We start from the raw sequence: 23124 nt of genomic DNA, 5'->3' as shown, positions 1-23124 counted from the left end.
TGTTCATGCATTGATCAGTTTTCATTCATTAGCTGATGAATTCATATTAGAATGACATGAGTTTCTTTTTATAAAGGTTTCTTAATAATTCAGTTGTTGAGATGTGAGCACACTGATTTGGAATATTTTAATCCTGAATAGTTTTTTTTTTTTTTTTTTTTAGAGGAAATGTGGAAATAGTAGTGCTAATGTGTTTAATGCCTTTATATATCATATAATAAAACTAAAACTAAAATTAAAACTAGAACTTCTGTTGTGAATAGCTATCTCCATCCGTTCTCCACTTCAGGAGGAACGGTATAATTAAGCGGAACTTTCTCCAGGAAACCAGATTATGCAGGAAAATGAACAACTACCACCAGCACCAAAAAAAAAAAAGTTGTAGAGCTTTTTCCACATTTAGCCTCCCCTTTTGTGTCAGACCGCCTGCGGTCATAGTGCGTCTTTCCACATCATTTAATGTATAATTAGCGCTTGTTTGAATAATGGATTCGAAGGTTGACCTTCAGTGGTACAGGAGCGGCGCAACGCCGGTTTTCAGGTGTTGTCCTCTCCACCGCATACCACGGTAATTGAAGCGGGCAAAATTCTCCTGGAAACCTATTTATGCAGGAAAATTGACTATTTATGGATGTTTTTCCACATTTCGCCCCCCTCCAGCCCTCCTTCACGTTCCTCCGGCTGCCTACGGTCATATTGCATCTTTCCACATCATTTATTGTATAATTAGAGCTTGTTTGAATAATGGCTTTCATGGGATGACCTTCAGTGGTACACGGGCACACGGCTGATTCTTTTTTCTCTTTTTTTTTTGTTCTTGGGTGTTGAGCTTCCAGTCACTATGGGGATTGAGGTAGGTAAAGCGGACATCAAAGAAATAGCCTGACAAAACATCCTCCACATCCACTTCATCACTTCTTCATCAAGGCTTCTAAAATAGAACTAAACACTGCTTCCCTTTTAAAACTAAATATTTCTCAAAAGTTCTATTGCACAAATAGGACACAAGTTTATATCAATTTAATAACAATACAGCTCGGGAAAAATTAAGAGAGCACTTCAGTTTCTGAATCAGTTTCTCTGATTTTGCTATTTATAGGTTTATGTTTAAGTAAAATAAACATTGTTGTTTTATTCTATAAACTACAGACAACATTTCTCCCAAATTACAAATAAAAATATTGTCATTTAGAGCATTTATTTATTTGCAGAAAATAAGAAATGGCTGAAATAACAAAAAGATGCAGAGCTTTCGACCTCAAATAATTAAAAGAAAACAAGTTCATATTCATAAAAAATATACGTTTTAAGAGTTCAGAAATCAAAATTTGCTGGAATAACCCTGTTTTTTTTATCACAGTTCTTTTATTTATTTATTTATTTATTTATTTATTTATTTATTTTCTGATTTAAACCCCAGGATTTTTGTCTATTATCTGCCTGACATTTTACCACAAAAACCACAAAAGCATTACATAAAAAGTTTAGGAACATTATTGAAAACCATAATTGTAATAGTAATAGAGGGTATAAATATTTTTAGTAAATCTGCTAATGTCAAAATATAATGAATAAAATCATAAAATTGTCTCTTTCCTGAACGTCAATTTAAAATCAATATTTTCCTGAATAAAAATTATATAAAAGTTATAGAAAACAGTTCATGTCCTCCAAACCTTTAGTTTTGTTATGTTTGTCTAGTTTTTTACGTCCATTTTCAAACATGCAGAATTTCAGAGCTTCTCCAAATGTCCTGTAGAGGATTTTAAAGCACTTCAATTTTTTGAATATAAATAACTTAATTTACTGCAGATAAAAAGGGTTTTGTATCACCTACACCTGTAGCTTGTATATGGAACAAGACATGTTAAAGGGTTAACAGTGGTAGGTGATGAGTGTTAGTATTCCAAAAGCAGTATTAGAGAAAGCAGCGTGATGCCTTACATAAGCCCAAGCCTAGACAGCGCCAGCGTCCAGCCCAGCGCTACGTAATACAGTGTTGCACAGCGATGAAGCTAACGAAACGCTTAAATGGGGCGAATAAAACCAGACGCAGATACGGAGGCTGAGATTGTGGAAAACAACCCAAAACAATACAGGTTGCCAATGCGCTCACACCGGCACTGAGCGCCTGCATCTTCAGGATTTTCCTAATTGTCCTTTACATCTGTTGTCCAACCCCTTAAACCGTTAGCTGCTAAATGAATCCATTAAAACTTCCATTTACATCATCGGCGCTGCGCCGGTAGGTTGTAATGGCGATCTCTTTACCTACACACTGCAGCACGGCAGCGCATGGAAAACTCCCCTAGCTGATGCTGAATGAGTAAGGGAGGTTAAATTTAGCAGGCCTTGGTGTGGCCTTGAGTTGCAGCGTGAGTCATTTGCTAATCACTGATCCTGATACTGCAGTTGCATCTGCAGATATGCTCAGAATGGGCTGGTTTGTTCCGAATTGGTGCTTGGTACTACTTTAAAAAGTTTTTTTTTGATTGCAGGTGAAGGTTAATTCATGCATTAATCAGTTTCCATTCCTTGGATGAGGCTGTTAAAAGTGATGAACAGCAACTTCTAAAGGTTTCTGTAAGATTTCTTTAGAGCAGGGGGTCCAAACTTTTTTTGTTGGGGGCCAGAAGGAGTCCACTCTGTAATAAAACAAATAATGAAATATACCACTTATAATACTTTTTTCCTGATTATTTCATTTACACACCATTTTACTTGACTAACTATCTTTATCTTTGACAGTGTTGTGTAAACTAAGATTTTTCAAATTGATGTTTCATTTCATGATGTCTCTTAATATTAAACTCCTTAATTACGGCAACTTTTAGACTCTTTGGCCCGTTTTTCTGCGCTAGAAATGCGCACTCTCTCCGCTTTTAGACTCTTTAGCCCCGTTTTTTTGCGCTAGCAATGTGCACCCTCTCCGCTTTTAGACTCTTTGGCCCGTTTTACTGCGCTAGAAATGCGCACTCTCTCTGCTTTTAGACTCTTTGGCCCGTTTTTCTGCGCTAGAAATGCACACTCTCTCCGCTTTTAGACTCTTTAGCCCCGTTTTTTTGCGCTAGCAATGTGCACCCTCTCCGCTTTTAGACTCTTTGGCCCGTTTTACTGCGCTAGAAATGCGCACCCTCTCTGCTTTTAGACTCTTTGGCCCGTTTTTCTGCGCTAGAAATGCACACCCTCTCTGCTTTTAGACTCTTTGGCCCGTTTTTCTGCGCTAGAAATGCACACTCTCTCCGCTTTTAGACTCTTTGCCCCGTTTTTCTGCGCTAGAAATGCACACTCTCTCTCCACTTTTAGACTCTTTGGCTCGTTTTTCTGCACTAGAAATGCGCACTCTCTCCCCTTTTAGACTCTTTGGCTCATTTTTCTGCGCTAGAAATCCGCACTCTCTCCGCTTTTAGACTCTTTGGCTCGTTTTTCTGCACTAGAAATGCGCACTCTCTCCGCTTTTAGACTCTTTGGCTCGTTTTTCTGCGCTAGAACTGCGCACTCTCTCCGCTTTTAGACTCTTTGGCTCGTTTTTCTGCGCTAGAACTGCGCACTCTCTCCGCTTTTAGATTCTTTGGCCTGTTTTTCTGCGCTAGAAATGCGCACTCTCTCCGCTTTTAGACTCTTTGGCTCGTTTTTCTGCGCTAGAAATGCGCACTCTCTCCGCTTTTAGTCTCTTTGGCCCATTTATGACACCTAGCGTTCAAACTTTGAATCTCACATTATAAAAACCTGCTTAACAGCGGGCCAACATTCACTCTATTTATAATTCTAAAAATGCCGTAGTTTGGACACCCCTGCTTTAGAGAGTCATTGATAGAAACCAGGTGTTCCATTATGAGCATGGAACTTTGAATTTTGCCTCACTAGAATGAAGCATTCTATTATGCATTTTAAAATGACAGACTGTAAGTTTTGTAAGTCTAGTGAGAATGTGGAAATACACCTAGCATGTAGTTTTAAAGTACTACACATAGTACTTTATAGTGGTCCAGTGGTCTAAAGCACTGAAACTATGATTGGTAGATCACTGGTTTGAATCCCGGTCATGCAGCTTGCCATCATGAGCACAATTCATGAGCACATTTCCGAAAAAAAAAGTTGCATTGGGTGGGGGTGGGGCAGATTACAGCGAAGATGGGTCAAATTTAGTGTTGTAATTAATTGCGTTAAATAATAAAAAAAAAATAATGCAATACTGATTCAAGATTAATCACGTGCGTTAACACTTTAACATCCGTCGACAGCCCTTAAATATTTATATTTAAGGTTAAAAATTTTACATGCCTTAAAAATAATTAAATACAATTTAACTGTGTTCACATTAGTTTACTATACTTTTTAGTATCCCCCTACTAGCCCCCTAATCCCACCTAAGGGGTAAACTGTACACCGCTTTCTTGCTGCTGAAATGTTCAAATATACAGATGGTTTTAAAATGAAAAATATTGCTCAAATACTTTTAAACTTACAGTAGTTAGCAAGTATTGAGTAATGACCCGATATCAATATATGCTCAATAAGACTATATAATAATGTATTGCTGCTTCAGATTAAATTACATTGTTGATTTAATGTATGTTGGAGAGTCACACACATGCACTGTTCCATACTCTTCTGTTTCTCCTCAGTGTGTGGTTAACAGCAGTGTTTAGGTTGCAGTGGTGAGGTTTATCTGTGCTGAAATGAGTGTCTGGTGACTTTTATCTGTCAGATAAGTTCACAGTTACGTTTACGCATCAGCTTGAACTGTGTGGTTTATTTGTGGTTGCTGTTGCAGCATCAAAAACACAGCGGTGTAAATTTTTCAAAGAACAGAAAGTAAAAGCCATGCATATTTTCTCCCAGGTAAAATCGGATGCCAAAACCAAAACATGTTAAATGCGTGGTTTTTTTTTTACAGGTTTTCATTAACTTTGCCTCTTAATTAACCAAAACTATAATTTAAAAAATATTATTATTGTTATCAGTAGTGCTATTCTAATCATTAATTACATACGTACAACCCTAGTCACACATTTACCTCAGCAGTGCCATTCTAATCATTAATTACATCAGCAGTACTACTTTAGTCACACATTTACCTAAGTAGTGCTATTCTAATGATTAATAACATAATCAGTACTACCCTAGTCACACATTTACCTCAGTAGTACTGTTCTAATAATTAATAGCATAGTCAGTACTATCCTAGTCACACATTTACCTCAGCAGTGCTTTTCTAATCATTAATGTCAGCAGTACTACTCTAGTCTCACATTTACCTCAGCAATGCAGTTTAATCATACATTTACCTCAGCAAAGCTATTCTAATCATTAATTAACAGCAGCAGCTGCAGTAATTTAGTTTCACATTTACTTCAGCAGTGTAGTTTAGTCAAACATTTACCTCAGCAGTACTGCCCTAGTCACACATTTACCTTTGACGTGCAGTGTAGTCATACATTTACCTCAGTAGTGCCATTCTAATTATTAATGTAGTTTAGCAATGCAAATTTACACATACATTTACTTCGGCAGTGAACATTTAAACATGAATTTTCCTCAATAAAATAGCTAAAACAAAAGAAATCTGTAGGTGGAAAATACTTTTCCACAGCACTGTATATATATATATATAACTTATAAAAATAATTTTATAATAGTTTTTATTTAAAAAAATTATTTAAAATGAGCTTAAATCAATGGATTTTAAAGTAGCACGGCCACGGCCGGTCCTTTTCTGGCATACAATAAATATGCCAGCAAGTATCGGCTTAAAATATTAACCATATCAATATGAATTTTATATGAATGTGCATGCACATTATATCAGATAGAATAAAATGGTATTAAAATGACAATATTACCGTTTATTACAATCATTTTTGGTTCACAGTTCACTATATTTTGAAAGGCCTGGTAAAACTTTATGTATCTATATTTAATCTATATTGCTAAGCCTGTGGTGACGTGATTACTGTTACAGAACTGATTGTAAACAGGAGTGAAGTTTGAGGTTCAGTTAAATATTAACCAGCACATGCCCATCAAACAGCCTTCAGTCATGCCGGCTGATGTTATTAGGCCAGGCGGCTCAATATCTGAAGATGTTTGACGTTTTGTTTTAGCTTTTTTCAACTCTGAATCTAACACATATATATAACTATTCAAAACATGTACTGGTCAAATTATTTACATTTTTCTCAATCCTGTTACCGAAACTCATGTGACATTTTAAAAGTTCACTAATTCCTTTGATTTTCTCTAAAGAAAGCCTTTTTTTAAAGAAATGGTTGACTGCATGTTCAAATAATTGATATTTATGACAAACAAAATCACTATATATGCATGCACAATTTATTTTTCTAAAATATGCAAAGCCATTTTTTATCATATCAAGAAGATCCAACCTGAAATTGATTGAATGTATTATCATGTAATTTATTCCTGCACTCCTCAAGTGCAGTCTCTGCAAAGACCATCAAAAACAATATGATGAAACTGGCCCTCATTAGGACTGCCCCAGGAGTTTCAGTGAAGACTGGAGCAGTATTAGCCGCTAGCCGCACTAACTCTTTGGTCGTTAAGAAGTATTATTATAGTATTCTCGGCCTGTAGACTGCTGCTAACCCCTGATAGCACTGCTGGAGCAGTATTAGCATTATTCGCTCCAGACTGGAGCAGTATTAGCATTAGCCCCTAGCCGCACTAACTCTTTGGTCGTTAAGAAGTATTATTATAGTATTCTCGGCCTGTAGACTGCTGCTAACCCCTGATAGCACTGCTGGAGCAGTATTAGCATTATTCGCTAACCGCAGCACTAGCTCTTTCACTGTTCAGAGATGAGTATATCCGCTGGTAATCTGCATTTTTTCCGCGTTAAAACAAGCTACATGGAGCGAACCACTAGCTGAAATCGCCCTGGCTTACCGGAACACTCAGGATTCCCCAGTGTAGCGCTGTCAGCAGCATTAGCCACTAACCGCGGCTAGCTAAGGTGAAGTTTACAAATCTAAGCTTAGTGTAAACGAAACGGAAGCACTTTACTCACTCAAATAAACTTTTTCAGGAGAGACATATGTGTAGAATAAGGTCCAGTGCTTATTTGACTTTAAAATAATTCTTTTTTTTATAATTAAGATTTACAGTTTGTTTAATTAGCTTAGCTTAGCTTAGCTTAGCTTTACAGATCTCGCCACCCAGTGGATGACTTCAGTTTATGAGCAATTTAGCAGTTTTAAGCTATAGCATTTTATTTTACTGTATAATTATGGCAAAAAGTGAAGAACAGAACATAAAAAATATTAGTTATATCGGTTTCTTTGCTGGTTGATACTGAGTAATCTAAGAAGTTTTGTAATCAGTTCTGCTTGGGCACGTTTACCATTCATACCTGCTTTAACCTGTGTGTGGGTTATGCTCCCAGGCCATGTTCCCACCTCAGATAATGTAATATTGTCTGTGTACCAGGAACTCAAATCACGACCACTTTTCCTGAAGCACCACAAGTTGGATCATCTTAACTGTGTTTAACGTGATGTTTACTCAAAAAGTTCTGCCGTCTCTATGATAATCTTTTGTTCTGTGACGCAGTTTGAGAAACCAGACCTGTCGTTTCTTAGAATGTTCTTTACCGTTGTTTTTAATGTCTGCTCAAACACGTCCGCGTTGAGTACTCCATCATACGAGTTAATGACCAACAAGCCACCAGGGAACAAGGAAAGAGCTTGCAAAAAAAAAAGCCACCAGGGTGATTATTAGTAACATAACAGCACGGATCAATAAACCCAATGGTGCGTTACGTATTTGCAAGTGCCGGACGTCTGTTGGTCATCCACCTCTCCCAGCATTAAAATGTAATGACTGAATTTAATGTGCCTGAATGTGTTTTGCTGTAACTATTTTGCAACACTTTATCTGAAGGCAGCGTACAGAGAGAGAGACTTTATAACATGCAGATATATTGGAATCAAATGCATTTAAAAAATTTTTGTTTGCCATTTATTGCCATTTGATTTACAGTCCCATTCGAAAGTATTGGAACAGTGAGGTCTATCCCTTTAATTCTGCTGTAGACTGAAAACACTTGGATCTGACATTAAAAGATGATTATGAGACAAAATATAATCATTTTATCTTCAGCTTTTATTTACAGGTATTTATATCTGGATCTGATACACAGTTTAGAAAATACTGTAGCATTTTTCTTGTAAGCTAAAGTACTGGAACTGGAAAGAAACTTAAAGTAAATGAAAGTGAAAAAAAGTAATATTTATCTGTATCGTATCTGTGACCCACTGACCTCACTAAACTTCTGCATTCTTCTTCTGTGGTGATTTTTCAGGTTTTTCAGGTAGTGGGTCTGCATAATGATCTCCTAATCGGTTTGAAAGATCAGTTTCATCTTTCTTTAAATTTACAGATCAAATGTTTCTGTAGACTTCTGAGACGTTTAACATCAATGAAGATAAATAAACCCATCCCAGAATAAACCATGCAAGCATAAGCCATGACACTACCTCCACTGTGTTTCACAGATGAGCTGGTATGTTTGTGATCATGAGCAGATCCTTTCCTTCTCCAAACACACTGGTAAAGGTTAATCATTGTCTCATCAATCTATAATCAGTCCATAGGTGTGTCTATGTACTTCTTGTTAGATTCCAGACTGATTTTCCTATTCACCTTGTTAATAGTGGTTTCCATCTTCTGAACAGTAGATTGTGATACCTTCACTTCTGCTCTCTGGAGGTTGTTGCTGATGTCACTAACAAAACAGTTGTTTTAGAGTCTTTCTTTACAGCACTCATAATGTCCTTGGTCCTAACTGTTCATGACCTGCTACCTAGTACACCAGTGACGACTTTCTTCTTTAGTACATTGCAAACAGTTGTTCTGGCTAGAGTATATAGTAATATTTATGCTCTAATGGTTCTGATTGATTTTCCATCTTCACAGTTGCTTGTTTGTCACCCATAGACAACACCTTAATAACACTAAATAATTCATGTTTTAGGACACACCTGGGCAACAAAACACACCTGTCACAATCACATGTTCCAATACTTTTGAAGAAAGAAGAAAAACAGACAGAAGTTTATCAGATCCTAATGTAAATGCCTGGAAATAAAAGCTGAAATGTTGTTCTTTTGTTTCATATTAATATTTTAATGTCAAGTTCAAATGTTTTAGTCTACAGCAGAAATAAAGGGATTGATCCCACTGTTCCAATACTATTGAAGGGCACTGTAACTACAGAAATATTCATATTTTATTCCAAAATCACAATTTCTTAAAATTAGTTGGAGGGCTGGGAAATATAGTAATATATATTGTAAAAAATGATTTTGGTGATGTTTAATTCCGTTTTGTTTCCTCTGTGCTCAGGGCTCCATCTATGCCATCTCCATAAACGGCCTCATAAGCTTCTCCACCGGCTGCCTCCTCATCCTCATCATTGCCTTCCACTATAAAGACATCCGGGTGAGTGCTTCTGTTCTACCTAACCTTCCAGCTGGTTCACAATGAGCAATATCTTTCAGTCGGACGTTACATTTACATTGGTTCTCTTATTAAAGTGGCCATATAAACTACATAACTGATTTCTTACATATAAGTAAGACCATGATTGATTCTTCAGTAAAGAAGAGGCTGGACTTTTTTATATCAAATCCTGTACAGTGCCTTTCTTATAGCCAAGTAGGCCTTACCATTTATACCTACACAATCCATTACACTCAGCACTAAGCAGATGTTTGGAGATGCTTTAATTGACAGTGATATAAGATCATTATTTATTGTATGAAGATTATATAAACACATTCTAATATTAGTGTTTTATGGAACAAATACTTATACCCAGATTTTGACAGATGCCTGCAACTTTTGCACAGTATTGTATATCATTATATATACGATCTATACAGCTCTGAAAAAAATGGAGAGACCACTTCAGTTTCTGTATTAATTTATCTGATTTAGCTATATGTAGGTATATGTTTGATCAAAATGAACATTGTTGTTTAATTCTATAAACTACCGTCAACATTTCTCCCAAATTCCTAATAAAAATATTCCCATTTAGAGCCTTTATTTGCAGAAAATGAGAAATGGCTGAAACAACAAAAAAGATGCAGAGCTTTCAGACCTCAAATATTGAAAATAAAACAAAGTTAAAATTCTTTTAAGAAGTTTTAAGAGTTCAGAAATCAAGATTTGGTGGAATGACCCTGGTTTTTAATCAGAGTTTAATGCTTATTGGCATGTTCTCTCTCCTCCACCAGTCTTACACACTGCTTTTGGATAACTTTATGCCTTTACTCCTGGTGCAAAAATACAAGCAGTTCTTCCTCTTGATTTGGTCAAATTAAAGAAACTCATACTTTTTAAATGGTCCCTTATATATTTCCAGAGCTGTATGTGTCAGTCCTATTGACTAACAATAGAAACATTAAATAAATGATCATACAAAAATATATATACAAAAAAACATAATGATTGGCTTTAATACGTAAAACTTTGTACTACAAACATTGTAAGTAGAGCTCAAATGGTGAAACATTTGAATGTAGTGTATGGGTCCTTTAGAGACTCATCATATTAGATATCTAATTGAGCATTAGCACCATTTCTAAAGCCGTATATTGATGCTGCCATATATAGGTCAGGAGGTATGTTTATTGCTCATGTAGATCATGTTTACATGAGTAGCCGGTCATGCTAGCTGGTGGTAGGTCTTAGTGGGGCAGTAGTGATATGGTCAATTTATTTTGGTCAGCTGTGTATTGCCTAGTCAGTGTACACAAGAAGAGAGTGTAATATAACACTTTAGCGTCCGTCCGTCCAAGTCCAGTTCTGTCTCTCACTTCTGCAATAATCATTAGAGGTCATCCGTAGTGGTGCAGGTGTCTGATTTCATTACGATCTTGGTTTAGATTAGACTTCTTTATTAAATCAAATCACATTTATACAGGATTTGACACCAAAAAAATATTTTAAAGTACTGGAGCATAAACAAAATGACTAGCTTTATTGGAATCCAATATTCTGGTACTTTTATTTTGGATATCTTGGTACTACTTAAAAAAAAGACTCTTTCATATAGGGTTTAAAAATTGTTAATAAAGGAGTTTTTTAATGGTTATAAATGAAATACTTAAAATAAATACTTTAAAAACATAAATAAACACTTACAACACATTCATAGAAAGAACAGGACTTATTTTTTTATATATATATCAAGACTTCTTTATATAACATATCTAACAAAATAATAAAGGAAGTCATTTGATATGTTATTATAGTCAAATGAATAAAGTTATTAACATAAATGTTAATGATGAAGGATGGAAAAAAAGTAAGATCTGAGGTTTAACAGACCACCGGATTATGAGATGCACTGTCAATTTCTGGGAAAATTAAAGAATTTTAAGTGCGCCTTATAATGTGAAAAATACAGCAGTGATCTTTTTAATATATTTATGTATTCTGGTATCCCTACAATTGTTAAAAAAAAAAAACAGTTGATTTGAACAGTCTTTTTCCCTTTTTTGACCCGAAATAAATTAGAATTTAAAAAAAAAATCATTTTTACCATAATGTAAAAAATAAGTGCAGATGAATAGACACATTCACATCAATGCATTTTCACACCCTCACTAGTCCATGTGGTTCGGGTCAGTCTCCATTCAGGACAGCATGGATGGATGGCGGCCAAGTAAAGGAACTGGATGGTTTGTACAGAGACTTTTTAACCAGGACCGGCTTGATTTCAGGAAGTCTATCGGAGCTGAACAATCTGCGAGTGCAGCTCCGAGATAACAGCCGCAGGCATCTTATCTCACCTCCTGACGCTGCAGATGGCCTTCTGTACAGTTAGCAGCGTGCCTTTAGCATTTATTCAAAAGCAGAACTGTTATACACAAGCCTGCCCGTTTAAAAATGCAAAAGGTCACGTTACTAATCTTCTCTGTATCTTCTACTAACAAGACAAGGCAATTCTACAGTCGTTTTTTTTTCTAGATCTACAGATCTTACAGTGAGAAAAGAGTGAAAGTGATTCAAACACCCATTATCGTTTTTTTTTGGGCAATGCTTATATAGGAGCAATTTGTATTGTAGTTGTTCTGTTTCTCTGGATACTTTTATTATTTTTCCATAGGGCAGACCACCACAGAGCAGCGTTTATTACCCTATTTTTCGCACTATAAGGCGCATTATCAACGAACATCTATTTTCTGGTCTATTTTCATACATAAGGCGCACCGGATAACAGTATAAGGCGCATTTAAAAGTCACTATAAGGAACTTCTAATTCAGCACTTTTTGCCGCTTGGTGGTGGAGGGGGGAGTAGCTAACTAAGTTAAGTAAAGATAAGCTAAGTAAACAAAACTGTAATAAAAATATTTTCTTTTAAAGTCAAACAAGTGCTGGATGTTAATCTACACAGATTTCTCTTCTGTAAACTGTTTTGAGTAAAGCTCTTTCATTTATTAACAGTAAGCTTAGATTCCTAAATTTCTCCAGCACTAAGCTGGAGCATTAGCATTAGCAGCTAACTAGCTCTCCAGCAGTGCTAGCCGGGGTTGTAGGCAGGTTACAGTCCGATATACTCCCCTCTAAACGGGGAAATAGGGAGCATGGGTAGCAGGTAATGCTAACATTACTCCAGCAGTGCTAGCAGGGGTTCGGAGCAGGCTACAGGATGATAATACTCCCTTCTGAATGGGGAAATAGCGAGCATGGGTAACAGGTGATGCTAATACTACTCCAGCAGTGCTAGCCTGGGTTAGCAGCAGGCTACAGGCTGATAAAATTCCCCTCTGAACTTGGAAATAGCGAGCATAGTTAGTGGGTAATGCTACTCCGGCAGTGCTAGCCAGGGTAAGAAGCAGGCTACAGGCTGATAATACTCACCTCTGAATGGGGAAAAAGCCGTTAGCGGCTAATGCTAATGTTACTCCAGCCCTGGTGCTAGAGAACTAAAAGGAAACTCTTGAATAACTGCAATTTGGCAGAGTGACTTTAAAGCTCTGTAATACCTGACTGGTAAAATTCATACATAACACACACTGGATTAAAAGGCACACTGGCGATTTTTGGGAAAATTAAAGGAATTTAAGTGCGCCTTATAGTGCGAAAAATACAATATATAGGTGGTATGGTGGTATATAATTGGTATGGTGGTGGTGAACGAGGTGTTAGTGTTTGTTGTGCTAATGGTACAAGTGAATCAGCTGCAGCAGTGCTGCTGGAGTTTTTAAACACTGTGTTAAATCACTCACTCTCCTCCACTCTGTTACCCACTCCTACCTATAGCTGTTCCACTATTGTAGATAAAGTAAAGTCAGTCCTTTATTCCCTCATTAGAGGCACATGACGCTGTTGTTGGACTGTACTGCTGTGACTCATGGTCCAGAGCAGAAGAGGAAGGGTGTCCTGGCTGTTATCCATGCTTAAGAGACCTTGGCATTTGGCTCTGTGCCTCAAGCCTGTCTTGAGTACCTAAGCACATGTCTCCTGTGGCCGGTCCTGCCAAGATATCATCTACTTTTACCCGATCCCACCCCAACTCTCTTGCTCATCCCCCTGATCCTCCCACTTACTTACCCTCCCATCTTCAGCACCTGCTCACCACCCCTTACTCTGTTCCCATGGGGTTCATGTAACACCTATAACAAGTTTTCATAAAGTTTATAGAAATTTAAGTGATTGTTTTTGGGATCATTATTCAATCAATCAAACTTTATTTTGACTCGAAAATACATTAAAGGCAACCCTCTTTTTTAATGTAGCCAGGCATTTACAAAAACAGGGATTGACATGACAGTAATTAACAACATTTATTTTTTTTTTAAATAAAAAATAAAAATAACAGTGAATCAAATAATACATAAAATAGATTAAATTGAAATTTAAATACGTTTAATAATACAAGTATAACAATGCAGCAAGGAAGGACGCGGGAGCGGACGCACGCGCAAGTAATATTTATTAAAGCAGAAAACAAACAAACCAAAGTTAACCAAAAAAAAGTACTCAGAGTAAAGATGGAAACATACACGCAACTGATACAGACAGGAAAGGAAACGGGTTACACCCGGGGACTGGTAATAAGGGGGCGGAGCTACAAATGAGCACAAGTGAAAACAGTTAATGTGAGAGGGTGGAGAAATGACAGGCACGGAAACAGGGCAAGGACGTGAAAACAAGACTATTAAAAATTAAATTAAAGAAAGATATAAAAAAGAAAATGAACTATGAGAAGAACTAAAATAAGAAATAAAATTTAAGAATAAATGATATTAACTAAAACAGACAGTAAAAGAATAACTAAAATACTAAATAAAAGGTTATTAGGAAGTAATTAGAGATAATGTTGAAGATATGATACATTCACTTGTCAAGATCAGTCTTTATTTTATTAGGTGACTCATTTATGACCATTATAATGCACATATTTTTAAAGACCAATAAACTTTTAGTTGAAATGATTTCATTTTATGATTTTATGTTTTTTATATACTATAAATATAGATAAAATGTAAATTAAATTGTGTGGCAAAATTTAGGTCAGCAAAAATAGTGAGGTCATTTCTTTATATTGACTTATATTGAGTTCGTAACAGGCCTAATCAAGCATCAAACAAGCAAACGCATAAATCCATGAAGACAAATGTGAAAGAAGACATATCTAGAAAGATGACACTGAAACAGAAGATGACAGCGGTTATGTAAATAAGACACAGACAGAAACACTGAAACCTAATAACAGGGTGGTGCTTCCAACGAGACAGTGATGACGACAAACAACTAGGAGGGGACAGGAAGACGACAGGGAGAAACAGGGCCGGGGGTAGCCTGTCAGGGTTAGAGGTCGGGAGGATTGGAATTAAGCTGAGGATAACAAGATAAAATCTTCCAAGGAGATGTCCCAAAGCACAGGAGCCGGTGGGAAACACAGGAGCTCCACTGACTGATTAAAACCCTGTCAACAGTCACAGACACGGACGCACTGCAGACAGAGCACAAACCCAAATTATTTTTAACTCAACAATAAACAGAATAAAGAATAAAATAATATTACTGTTCCCTTAAATGAGCTGCTGGTGTATCTTCACAGTGTGAAGGCGCAGGTCAGTATCCTCTGCTGAGACATTTAAAAGCGCTGCACTGTTAAGATACGAACGTGCCAAAGTCAGAGCTCACCTGCTTCTTAAAGGGAATGAAAAGTGACACACTGATTGGTTTATTCCATTGTTTAATGTTTGATTAAGAGAATCAGTGCATGCCTTTTGCACGTTTAAAGCCGTGCAAGGTATAGGCCAGGTGTAGGCCATATATTTTCCAAGCCATTACAAAAAAAAAATCTGTTTAAATGAAGGAAAATGAACTGTAATGGGGGATGGAGTGCTGCTACAGACTAGTAGCTCTCTAGCCCAGAGGGTTGTTGAACCCAATTGCAGAACAGTTCAAGGATTCAAGGAGATTTTATTGTCATTCGCATCACATGTGGTACATGAGGTGGAACGAAATTGTGATCTCACGATCCAGTTTTACACCCAAAGAGCTGTTATTAATAGATATATAGATAAAAAAAGAATACAATAAAAGAAATAGAATATACAAAATAGATAGATAAATATCCCAAGAATAAAAATAATAAATAGAGAGTAGAAGGTTCAGCAACATGAAGTCCAGAGTGCAAGTGTGCTATAGCAGCATGATAATGTGAATTAGAGCAGTGGAGATAAAGTGTCTCAGTGCAAGTAAAGTGACCATGTTGGTAAACAGTAAACAGTAATTTGTCCTTGGTGTCAGTGCAGTGTGTTGTTAAGTGGAGTTTAAGAGTCTTACAGCTTCCGGAATGAAGCTGTTTCTGAGTCTTGTTGTTTTGCACTTAATGCTCCGCAGCCTCCGGCCTGAGGGGAGTGGGACAAAAAGTGCGTGTGCTGGGTGGGTGGGATCCTTCCTGATGCAGGTGGCCCTTTTCCTGCACCTGGAGGTGTAAATGTCTGTGGTGCTGGGAAAGCTAACTCCAACAATCCTCTGTGCAGCCTTCACCACCCTCTGCAGTGCTTTCCTGTCTGCAGCAGAGCAGCTTCCATGCCACACATTGATGCTGGAGCACAGTTGAGTTGAGTTGATCTCAAAGCAGGTAAATCCAAGAAGAAAGTAATAAAAAAAGAAATAAATAAACACATCACTGCTCACGCGGGTTCGAACCCGGGTCGTCAGGTCGCGGTCCAATACACTACCGCTGCCCCAGCTAGTGAATTGGGACACGGCCGGGAAGAAACACCCTTATATGGAGATAGGGAGCCCAAGAACGGACGGAAAAACGTGAACGGGCACAAACTAAAGTCACGCAGAGGAGGGATGTAAACAAAAGCTCGAAAGAGAAGTATTTTATTTTTTATTATCATAGATAATAGACATAGACTTTTGATCCCAACAGTGTTTTCACTGCTATTTAACTGCAGTTTAACACACTGTTCTCATATCTCTCTCCTCTCTCTCCAGCTCTTCATCATAGACCACAACCAGGTGGACTGGCGCATCGCAATGACCACCAACCGGGTGCTCGGCATCTCCTTGGAACTGCTAGTCTGTGCCGTTCACCCAGTGGCCTCATATCTAGGGCCTGATGTGGGCGTGCAGGTGCCGGTCCTGAAGTGGAACTCCTCCGTCACGCCCATCTGCCTGTGCCAGAGCCACAGGGAAACTTGGCTGGAGATAGAGCTTCTGCTGTCGGGTCTGATGTTCCTGCGGCTCTACCTGGTGCACAGGGCCATCCTCCTGCACAGCAAGGTCCTCCTCAGCGCCTCCTACAGGAGCATCGGCTCCCTCAACAACATTAACTTCACCTTCCGCTTCGTGCTGAAGGTGCTCATGAACAAGTACCCGGCCCGCACCCTGCTGGTCTTCATCATGCTGTTCTGGCTCTCTGCTGCTTGGATGTTGAGGCTGTGTGAAAGGTATACAGAGAAACAGATACAGAACTGCAGTCTGTGATTACAGAAATACAGCGTGTTCTATGTCCTCAATGGAGCTGATATATTAAATAGTGACAATATATATTGCTAGTGCATCTAAAACATTTTAAATATCATTAAAAAGTTACTTTATTTCAGTAATTCAGTTCAAAATGTAAAACTCATAAATTATATAGATGTCTCTCCAAACCATCACTGATTGGTGGAAACTTCACACTAGACCTCGAGCAGTTTGGACTGTGTGTCTCTCCACTCTTCCTCCAGACTCTGCTCCCTTGATTTACAAATAAATGTAAAAAATGTACTGATGCTCAGTGATGGTTTGGAGAGACATGTCTGTCATCTGCTGGTGTTGATCCACTGTGTTTTATTATCAAGTCTAATGTCAGTGCAGTTTTGTTTTTCCACAAAATCTTACAGCACTTCATGCTTCCCTCTGCTACTGACAACTTTTATGGATGCGGATTTCATTTTCCAGCAGGACTTGGCACACTGCCCACAGTACTGCCAAAAGCACCAATTAGTCTTATATAATTTTATAATTCTAATTTTCTGAGATACAGATTTTTGGGTTTCCATTGGCTCTAAGACATAATCAACTCAAACATAGATCTCTCTATGTTTAATACATCTATATAATACGTGATTCACATTTTAAAATGAATAACTGAAATTACTCAATAACTCAATTTATTTGAGATGCACTAATATATAAGTAAATATTGAGGGGAAAAAATGACATTTTTATTTGAACACTGTAAAAATCAAGTAGAATGAGCTGCAAATGTTTGTTTTAATGCATTTAATCACAAGCACTTCTACTCACGTTTGTGTGCGTGCACACTTAGAAGCACATCAAGCACCAGGCACGGATTCATTTTACCATCACTGTTGATGGTCAATTTGAAGCCCTAATTTGGAAAAGATACTTAGTAACAGATTTGTTATAAAGAGGTCCATTTCAGGAAGTCAAAAATTCCTTTAATTCCTGCCAACTGGCCTTGGAAAGTGAAATTAAGTACCACATGCTCCAGTTTGTTTTGAGGAAACCAGTTTTTTTGAAAACTGGACACAGAAGGTATACTGTTGGTAAAAATGTAGCTGATGTTAAAAAGCAGTTAACTCTTTTAACTAACTAAAGGCTCAAATGTGGAACCTTGCTTAAAATCTTATTGTACATTCGTTATCATTAATTATACAGGATATTTATTAATACATTGATATAATTATATCTTTATATAATTATATAACAGTATACAGCTCTGGAAAAAAATAAGAGGCCACTTAAAAATGATGAGTTTCTTTGATTTTACCTAATCGAAAACCTCTGGAATATAATCAAGAGGAAGATGGATGATCACAAGCAATCAAACCACCAAACTGAACTGCATGAATTTTTGCACCAGCAGTAAAGCAGCATAAAGTTATCCAAAAGCAGTGTGTAAGACTGGTGGAGGAGAACATGATGCCAAGATGCATGAATGAAAACTGTGATTAAAAAACAGGGTTATTCCACCAAATATTGATTTCTGAACTCTTAAAACTTGATAAAAATATGAACTTGTTTTCTTTGCATTATTTGAGGTCTGAAAGCTCTGCATCTTTTTTGTTATTTCATCCATTTCTCATTTTCTGCAAATAAATGCTCTAAATGAGAATATTTTTATTTGGAATTTGGGAGAAATGTTGTCGGTAGTGTATAGAATAAAACAACAATATTCATTTTACTCAAACATAAACCTATAAATAGCAAAATCAGAGACACAGATTCAGAAACTGAAGTGGTCTCTTAATTTTTTTGCTCCATAGCTATATAATATATAGAACAGAAGTTCAGTTTCTAAATAACCCCAGACAGTAGCAGTAGGCTTTGAAGGTGTTGTACTCTTAAGATACAAACATGCCAAAGTCAGAGCTCATCTGCCTCTTAAAGGGAATGACAACTGGCATACTGATTGGTTTATTTTATGTTAAGCCAAAAACACACTCACAGAATTTGTTCTGAGCTTTGCAAGGTGTATTTTTTGCGCTGTAATGAAACCAAAGTCACACCAACGTGCCCTAAATCCAGCTGCGTAATGCGTAATTGACTGGTTCGTTATATAGATAAAGCTAAAACAGGGCCCCAAGACTCTGTCCAATGAGGATTCCCAATGACGTTGATACTGAAAACCATCTAGAGACCGAGACCAGACATGAGGACTTCATTTAAATGAGATTATAAGTTACACATTAGTTTCATTGCAGTTACTGAGTAATTTATAGCAGCTACTGAAATCTTTAAAGCAGTTACTGGATAATTAGTGGTTACTCAGTAATAGGCCCTGGACATTAAAAGTCAGAAATGAGCCCAGGGTTCAGGAGGTTAAACAGGACCCGGTGAGATTTCTCATAAACAGTAACCAGTGTGAGTTGTTGAATATGACTTGTTACATCCGTGGGTGATACAGCTTTCTGTAATGATGTTGGAGAAAAACATTATGTCCTAATTTATTGTCCTTTAAAAAAGATGATATCAATCAAAGATGATGCATATCAATCAATCAATTATTCAACCTTTATTTTCACTTGGGATTCAATTGAGGTTGACCCTTATTTACAATGCAGCCGAGCATTTACAGTTTAAAAGGGATTTAAAATATTTAATAAGAAATTTGAAAAAACAACCAACAATATATTAAAAAATAATAAATTAAAGAATACAAACTTTAAACTGATATTTAATATAGGTAAATAAAATCTTTATGTAAAAAGAAAAAATAAGATAAAAAAAACCCATAAACATTGACACAAAAAGTAAAGAATTTATAAAATATGAAATGAAAAAAAAGATAATAATAATAGTAAAAGTAAACTAAATAATAAGAATGACAGGAAATGATAACAAAAAGTACTAAGTACTTTTAAAATATAAAGTATGAAATGATCTAAAATATGGTATTGGCATGATTTCAATAGACCAGACAAATGAAGAAAAAAGAAACAAAAATTGTGAAAAAAAAACATTTATCTCTTCTCTATTTCTTCTATTTGTAAATACATATGTTTGTTATTATATATTAGTGATGGTATAGTTACCTTAAAAAAGTAATCTAATTAAAAAGTAATTTAGTTACTTTATTAATTACTTGATTTTAAAAGTAACTAAGTTAGATTACACATTACTTTTCTTTATTTCTTTATTATGGCTTACAGCCAATGAAAACCTAAAAATCAGTGTCTCAGAGAATTTGAATACTATATAAGACCAATTAGTACTTTTGGCAGTGTGGGCAGTGTGCCAAATCCTGCTGGAAAATGAAATCCGCAGCTTTATAAAGCAGAGGGATAAAACATGAAGTGCTGTAAGATTTTGTGGGAAAACAAAACTGCACTGACTTTAGACTTGATAATAAAACACAGTGGATCAACACCAGCAGATATCAGACATGTCTCTCAAAACCATCACTGAATGGTGGAAACTTCACACTAGACCTCGAGCAGTTTGGTCTGTGTGTCTCTCCACTCTTCCTCCAGACTCTGATCCCTTGATTTACTTTAAATAAAATGTAAAATTACTGATGATCAGTGATGGTTTGGAGAATCATGTCATCTGCTGGTGTTGGTCTCCCCCTCTCTAACTCGGCCCCCTCGGCTGTGTGTCTCCCTCTGTAGGCAGGCAGAAGTTGAGACGGGGGACATGGGAACAGCGCTTTGGCTCATCGCCATCACCTTCCTCACTGTGGGCTATGGAGACGTGTCCCCCTGCACCAGCTGTGGGAAAGTGGTCTGTCTTTTTACAGGCGTCATGGTAAATATGATACGGCACTAGTTATCACTGTGAATGTTTAAGGGATTTGTGTGTGTGTGTTTAAGGTAAGAAAAACACAAACATTCAATCAATTATAAAGAACCTGCAAAGAACAACATCTAGCATATGGTAACTGCATAAACGGCATGGTAACAAGTTGCTGATTTGAATGTCCATTGGAGTCCATTGTGCAATCATCTTGTTTTACATTCTGACCGTTTGTGTTTGTGCATTTTAACACATTGAAATCTGCCTCCAGGCTAGTTGGTGATCTGCATGTCGACAGCTGTCCACAGTGTAAAATGGATTAGTGTTTAAAATAAGACTACATTGTTTTCTGTCCGTATAAAAAAAGCTGTATTCACCATGCATCATGAATTAGGTTGTGTCATTGTGTCTTTGCTATCATAACGACAGGAAAAGTACACCTTGAGCAGCTCGAAACGCACAAAAGGCACGTACCTGTTCTCTTAAATAATCTTTAATGTGGTTCATTTTGGGCGTAATGTAAAATAAACCAATCAGAGTGTCACTTGTCATTCCCTTTAAGAGCCAAACTGACCTGCTTGTTCGCACTAAGATATTGTCAGGGTTTAAATCAGTCAGTTATGCACCGTGTTTTCTGTTGCCAAGATAGCAATACACCAGAAATGTATCTAAACACCTCGTTTTCAGACCAAGCACAAGACATAAAAATAGACAGAAGGCAGGGTGTAAGATAGTAATAAGCATTGTGATACTCCTTGTGAAGGGTGTAATATAGGGCCCATAGAAACTGTAAGTTCAAATTGCATACAAAATTACAAAATACAACAGTTTGCTTTAATTTTGTTAAACAAAGGAGTTTATTTATCTCTATTAGAATATCAGTAGTATTAATATGATATGGATAGAACGGGTTTTGGATGAGAATGTGTCTGTGTTGTTTTGCTTGGACACTTAAGGACTTACGCCCATATAGAATTCTGGGTAGTTTTACAGGCAAAACAGTTTTTAGAGATCTCGGATCACAAAGTCAAAAGGTGAAAGAGTGACTTGCAGCCACCCAGTTCAAAGCTACTTACTTCAATATTTTTCACTTTATAATAGGCTTTACTTTTTACTAGAATTACAGAATTCATTACAGAATCTCTTTTCTCTCTATTTCCACAAACAAAACAAAACATATTTTAATCTATTGTTTTTTATAGCTCTTTTGCTCTTTTTGTCGTTGTTCCTTAATATTTTTCTCTTTTTTTTCTTGCTATATTTTGTCTTTTGGTTTTTCTCTCGCCTATTTTGTCTTCTCATTTTTTTTGTTTGTTAGTTAGTTTGTTTTTGTTTCCCCCCTCCTTTCCTACCATTTTTGTCTGTTAATTTGCTTATATTATTATGTCTTCAATATAACTCTGTATTAACACTTATAAAGAATAAATGTCCTCCGAAGAGTAAATAGAATTACAGAATTATAGTGGAGATGCCTGGAATTACAATTTCTATTAGTGAAAAGTAATTGGAGATATATTGGCGATATCTATATTTGGGGTTTTTACTGATTATTGCTAGACAAAATGACATTTCATAGTTAATATCTAAAAAAAAGCATATCCAAAATTTCCCCTCGGGGATAAAATAAAGTATCTATCTATCTATCTATCTATCTATCTATCTATCTATCTATCTATCTATCTATCTGTCTGTCTGTCTGTCTGTCTGTCTGTCTGTCTGTCTGTCTGTCTGTCTGTCTGTCTGTCTGTCTGTCTGTCTGTCTGTCTATTATATACATATATAGTAAAACTGCATTACATTGATCTTGAATTAGAAATAAGAAAGGCCCTAGTAAACACACTGATTTAAGATTTGTATCAGTATTTTACACATACAAAAATCATTATAAAATTGGATTTGTTTTTGTTTTAGTTGTGTGTATACTCTGCTGCTCCTTTAATTATTATTTTTTTTGATGAGAGCTGATGAAGGACAGTTGAGCGTGGAGAGTGTGGAGCGTGAGCCAGGCGTAGACACCTCCCTGACACTGACACAGTGGAAAATAATCTTTCACTCCTCTCACTCTCCCTCGTACTGTTTTTATAAGCTTTCCTCTTTTTTTTTTCTCCACCACTTTCCAGCATTGCCATTTTTAGGTGGTTTATAGCATTTGGCACCGGGGAATCCGGAGGGTGTGCCAACCTGCCGACCGAGTCTTGGAAAACCAAAGGAAAAAAAAAAGTTTCCTAATCCAGTTGGAACAATACACTGGGCTAGTTATAGAAGTGTGGGATATCCCTCTCACCTGTACCAGAATCACGCTGTTCAGATACGGCCTTCGTCCTGTTACACCCTGCTGCATTCACCCCTACTGGTCTGAGACTTCATTTAAA

The 23124-nt window shown here is 36.7% G+C and overlaps 1 protein-coding gene across 1 annotated transcript in view; it reads left to right on the top strand.

Moving 5' to 3' along the window:
- kcnn4 (potassium intermediate/small conductance calcium-activated channel, subfamily N, member 4) overlaps nt 1-23124 on the top strand; it is a 54985-nt gene that overhangs the window by 7928 nt on the left and 23933 nt on the right. Inside the window, exons 2-4 of the mRNA XM_022674255.2 lie at nt 9367-9462; nt 16502-16956; nt 20629-20764. Coding sequence (XP_022529976.2) covers nt 9367-9462; nt 16502-16956; nt 20629-20764 — 687 coding nt within the window. The remainder of the gene's footprint in view (nt 1-9366; nt 9463-16501; nt 16957-20628; nt 20765-23124) is intronic.

Source organism: Astyanax mexicanus, chromosome 6 (assembly GCF_023375975.1).
Source record: "Astyanax mexicanus isolate ESR-SI-001 chromosome 6, AstMex3_surface, whole genome shotgun sequence".
Classification (NCBI taxonomy): domain Eukaryota; kingdom Metazoa; phylum Chordata; class Actinopteri; order Characiformes; family Acestrorhamphidae; genus Astyanax; species Astyanax mexicanus.
Note: the sequence above shows the minus strand (reverse complement) of the source record. Positions and strands in the feature narration are given on the sequence as shown.